This window comes from Mus pahari, chromosome 20 (genome assembly GCF_900095145.1).
Source record: "Mus pahari chromosome 20, PAHARI_EIJ_v1.1, whole genome shotgun sequence".
Taxonomy (NCBI): Eukaryota; Metazoa; Chordata; class Mammalia; order Rodentia; family Muridae; genus Mus; species Mus pahari.
In genome coordinates this window covers 6536059-6541431 of record NC_034609.1, presented here as the reverse complement: position 1 = coordinate 6541431, position 5373 = coordinate 6536059, and the positions used below count along the sequence as shown (strand labels likewise).

Here is a 5373-nt window from a genome sequence, read left to right as displayed (position 1 = left end):
AGGCCAGGGCCAAGAAGTGGGAGTGGGTGGGTAGGGGACCAGGGGCGTGGGGGTATAGGGAACTTTCGGGATAGCATTTGAAACGTAAATAAAGAAAATAATAATAAATACTAAATAAGTTCTTATCCTAATATGCTACTTTCTTTCTCTTTTCTTTTCTTTTCTTTTCTTTTCTTTTCTTTTCTTTTCTTTTCTCTTCTTTTCTTTCTTCCTTCCTTCCTTCCTTCCTTCCTTTCTTTCTTTCTTTCTTTCTTTCTCCTTTTTTTCTTTCTTTCTTTTTTTCTTTTTCTTACAGGTTATTTCTTTCTATTTTACAGCCAGAAAAAAATTATTATGTAATTTCTTCTGGATGTAGGATGAGAGGGGGCATGAGTACCGAGGCAGAAACTTTATTAAACAGCAGTTAAACATAATTAATAAGCAAAAGTGAAGGAATAGTAATCTAAAACTGTTAAGAGATAATGCATTAGCTGTGTGTTGTTTGTTTTAAGTAACTAAGCTTTGTCTGTTAGTTTAATTATCTCATTGACAGCTCATCTTTCCAATGCTGCACTTAAAGACTAGGGAAGTTGTTTGTTGTGCCTTATTCCAAGGAAGAAATCACTAACAGAGTTATCATCAAAAAATAGAACTAAAATAAAAAAAGATTTAAAAAAATATATTCTTCATTAAGCATCATTATCTCTATGGTTACATTGGGTCAAGGGTCTAGCTAAAGCCCTGCATGGTTTTGTTTTGGGTTTTTTTTTTGGGGGGGGGGTGGTTGGGTTTTTTTGTTGTTGTTTTTTTGTTTGCTTGTTTGTTGTTTTGTTTTATTCTACTGAGCAATAGTGTTACCAGAATGTCCCACTGAGCAGCATAGCTTGCTGGTCAGTGCTCTCCCTCAGAGCTCCCAGAAAACCCAATCATGCATTTTGATGGTTCTAGTCTATTCTCAGGTAATTTAAAGAAATTCAGCAACTTTGATTTATCTGATGGGTTAAAATGCTAAGAACCATTCATTGGGGGTGGACTGGTCTCCAAAGTATTAACTTTGTCTATGGAATTATCCAAAGAAAAGATAATGTCACCAATGAAATATTTGTTTTCTTTCTGACATTACTTACTTCCTTCTCTCTGTCTCAAATCTATGGAGTAGTTTACGAAGACCACCATTCTTGAATCCCTGAAAATGGGCAGCTGGGGCCCCCACAGTGATGACATCATAGAGAGCATCTGGAAGGGAAACAAGGAGATGAACACTTAGCAAACATGTCTCCTGCATACACTGCATACTAGAGTACACATGGTGTGGGAAGTTTGAGAAATTATTCTGTTTCAATTTGTATGAATAACTATGAACTCTCATCTCAAGGGGACAAGAAGAACTAATCAATCTTTCTAAAAGCCACCTGTGCACATCAAAAAGTTATAATATTTCCAAGATTTATGACTGCATTTTAATTATATGCTACAGTGCAGAACAGCATGTTCTTCACTCCTCCTCCTAACTACTGAGATAACATGTTAATTGGTCTTTTGTGTGTTTTACTTTATTGAGTTTTGCATCATTTAATTTGCAATCATATTGAAATTCAACAATAATGAACACTTTCTCAACCAAAGCTTATAGAGACACGAACCAAAAAAGTATTAATTTATTTTTGCTCAAGGGCAGAACAGTACTAGTACATTAAAAACAAAATCTATCCAGTCATTTCCTGCTTATCTATTCTAAAATTTACACAGTTTTGAATACATACATTTGTAATTTATTATAAAGCATGGAAAGAATGCAAAATATATCATTTTATGTTTCCAACCAGATATTTTACTTTTTATAACAAAAATCCATACATTTAAATTGAAACTCAATCATTTTATATGGAAATTTATGGCTTCAAAACATGCCATCATTTTTATATTCAAATGGAAGATATCTATCTAAGAAAGGCAGAGTGAATGCTCTCTGGTTAAACTACATTTTTGTTGAGAAATCTAATTTCATAGAAGATGTTTCCCAAATTGATTTTGATATTGACATATTGGCTGTTTCTAAGATATGGCTTACTGAGGAAACGTAAGTTGTTTTATTAGCCTCAGGCAAACATCATTGCTTCTTGAAAATTACACAGTCTTGATTCATCTGAATTATTATTATTTTAAATTAGACCATCTCCACTCTGAAAACAGAAGGTCAAAAGAAATAAAATATAATTTTCAATGCAACCCAACAATCAGTCAATAAAGCATGAGTTTGACAATAAATTAATGAATATTAACAATAATTATAGTGTAGTAATAATTTCTTAACTTTTTAAAAGTCACTAATAAATTCAATTATAGCATTTTAAGATAGTAGAATATTTGTTTTATAAGAAATTCAATTATTTATATTACATTTTAGAAAAGAAATCGCATCCAAAGGATTAGCTTTCATTCTATAAGAAGGTGCCATGGGAAAAAGCAACCAAATGTTCTACTCAGTGTGAAACTTATAAACCAGAATGGCCACCATTTGCATAGATTGCCAAATACGTAATAGTAATTATAGCTGCAACTTTTGCATATATAATAGCAATTATATCTGGGCTATAGCTAACAGCTGTCTAATTTGACTGTAGACCTGAACAACGTAGGGAATTTCATGCGTAACACTGAAACTACCTATAGTAGTATGGACTGTAGAGGAGAACCCATTACTGCCAGTTTAGTTGTCCTAACCAGTATAATCTCTAACTACATTCTTAATATGCATTCTTTAGCCCACGTATAAGGGCAGCTCTCACCTTTCTCATTAGATGGAGAACATTGTAGAAGGACACAACTGGTCAATGCAAAGAACAAATGTTGTGTTTTGATTAGAAAATAAAACTTAACATTCATATTATTGGTACCCCCTGAGCTTGTGTCTCTAGCTGCATATGTAGCAGAAGATGGCCTAATCGGCCATCATTGGGAAGAGAGGCCCCTTGGTCTTGCAAACTTTATATGACCCAGCACAAGGGAAGGCCTGGGCCAAGTAATGGGAGTGGATGGGTACGGGAGCAGGGGCGGGGGGGGGTATAGGGAACTTCCAGGATAGCATTTGAAATGTAAATAAAGAAAATAATAATAAAAATATACATATAAAGTATTAAATAAATAAATAAATAAATAAAAATAAAACTTAACATTCAAGCCCTGAGAATTAGGTGTGCTCTGTTCTACTTTAATGTCATATATCATCATTCTTGTCAGTGGATAGAATTAGAAAACATGCGTACACTTATAACTACTGCGTGCCAAAATCTCTTCACAGACTCATCTATACTAGGCCAACAACAACAAACATCATGAGTCACAGTGATGACTTTGACTTCAATCTAGAACTATAAAATTGATTCTGATTTTTTTCTTTACATTTTAAATTTTGTATGTGAACTCTTTGCCTGACATTAAGAAACTGGCCTCTAATTATCAGCAAATCTACATATGTGATCAATCCTCCTATACAAATGAATTAGCTTTGTAGGTTGCCCACAACATTGTAAGAAATATGCTATTCAAAAAGCTGCAGTGTTTGCACTACACAGTCTCCCCCAATATTTATTAGCAGTCCCTTTGTTCTTAATGAACTTAATGAAATTATCAGCTTGAGTATTTTATGTATCATTTATTATTATTTTTACAAGGAAGTAAAAGTAAATTAAAAAGAAATGATAGTAGAGTGTGTGAAATTCTTGGGAAGATTTACATATTGTTAAAAGGCAAAGTGTGTTTGTTCCTGAAGATAAAATGCCAGGAAACAAAAAAAGCAAGAGAAAAGAGCACACCAATTGACTTTCCAATACCAAATGCTCATGCTAAAAGCATACAGGTCTCATTCTATGAACTAAGCAATTTGTATTCATATATATGTATGAACAAATACACATACATATATAACAACAACTAAAAAGAGGACATGCATGTGAATGAGAGCAAGATGCAGTACATGGGAGGAGTTGCAAGCAAGTCAGGAGAAGAGAAATGATGTAAGGATGATTCTCGACTTCAAATAGAAAACAAAACAAAACAAACAAACAAACAAAAAAACAGGATAGCTAAATAATCCTGAACAAATGCTGGAGCAATTACCTTCCCTGGTTTCAGTTTACATTACAGAGTTATAATTTTTTTTAAAAAAATCAAGGTGTTGGGATAAGAACAGATACATTGATCAATGGAATCAAACTGAAGACCCAACATAAATCAACACAGCTATGAACACTCAATTTTGATAAAGAAGCCAGAAACAAACACTGGGAAGAAGAAATTATCTTTATCAAATGGTGCTGGTTAAACTGAGTGTCTGCATGTAGAAGAATGAAAATGCATTCATATTTGTCATCCTGCAGAAAATTCAAGTCCAGGTAGATCAAAGTCCTCAACATAAAACAGATATGCTAAACCTGATAGAATACAGAGTGAGGAATAACCTTGAACACAATGGCATAGGAGAGAACTTCCTGAACAATAAAATGGATGCGAGCACAGACACTAAAATCAACAATTAATTGAATGTGACCTCTTGAAACTGCAAAACTTCTGTATAACAAAGAAAATCATCAATCAGATGTAGTGGTAGCCTACCAAATTGGAAAAGACTTTTACTAATTCAATATCCAATAGAGTTCTAACATCCAAAACATATAAAGAAATCAAGAAACTAGATATAAAAAATACAATTAAAATATAGTGTACAGATTTAAACAGATAACTCTCAATAGAGGAATCTCAAATGGCTAAGAAAGAGTTAAAGAAATACAATACATCTCTAACCATTAAGGGAATGCACTTAGAAGCTACTTTAAGATATCATCTTACTGCTGAGAAAGCATTTGACAAAATCCAACACCCCTTCATGATAAAAGTCTTGGAAAGATCAGGAATTCAAGGCCCATACCTAAACATAATAAAAGCAATATACAGCAAACCAGTAGCCAACATCAAAGTAAATGGAGAGAAGCTGGAGGCAATACCACTAAAATCAGGGAATAGACAAGGCTGCCCACTTTCTCCCTACCTATTCAATATTGTACTTGAAATCCTAGTCAGAGCAATTAGACAACAAAAGGAGATAAAGGGGATACAGATTGGAAAGGAAGAAGTCAAAATATCAATATTTGCAGATGATATGATAGTATATATAAGTGACCCTAAAAATTCCACCAGAGAATTCCTAAACCTGATAAAGAGCTTCAGTGCAGTAGCTGGATATAAAATACAGTCAAACGAATCAGTGACCTGTCTCTACACAAAGGATAAACAGGATGAGAAAGAAATTAGGGAATCAACACCCTTCACAATAGTCACAAATAATATAAAATACCTTGGTGTGCTGCTTGTGGACGTTGTACATCGTGGTGCGNA

At 33.6% G+C, this 5373-nt stretch overlaps 1 protein-coding gene across 6 annotated transcripts in view; it reads right to left on the bottom strand.

Moving 5' to 3' along the window:
• Inpp4b (inositol polyphosphate-4-phosphatase type II B) overlaps positions 1–5373 on the bottom strand; it is a 751408-nt gene that overhangs the window by 152752 nt on the left and 593283 nt on the right. For all 6 annotated transcript variants that reach the window (XM_021220100.1, XM_021220101.2, XM_029532468.1 and 3 more), the window contains one exon: positions 1107–1215. In XM_021220100.1, the coding sequence (XP_021075759.1) occupies positions 1107–1215 (109 nt within the window). The remainder of the gene's footprint in view (positions 1–1106; positions 1216–5373) is intronic.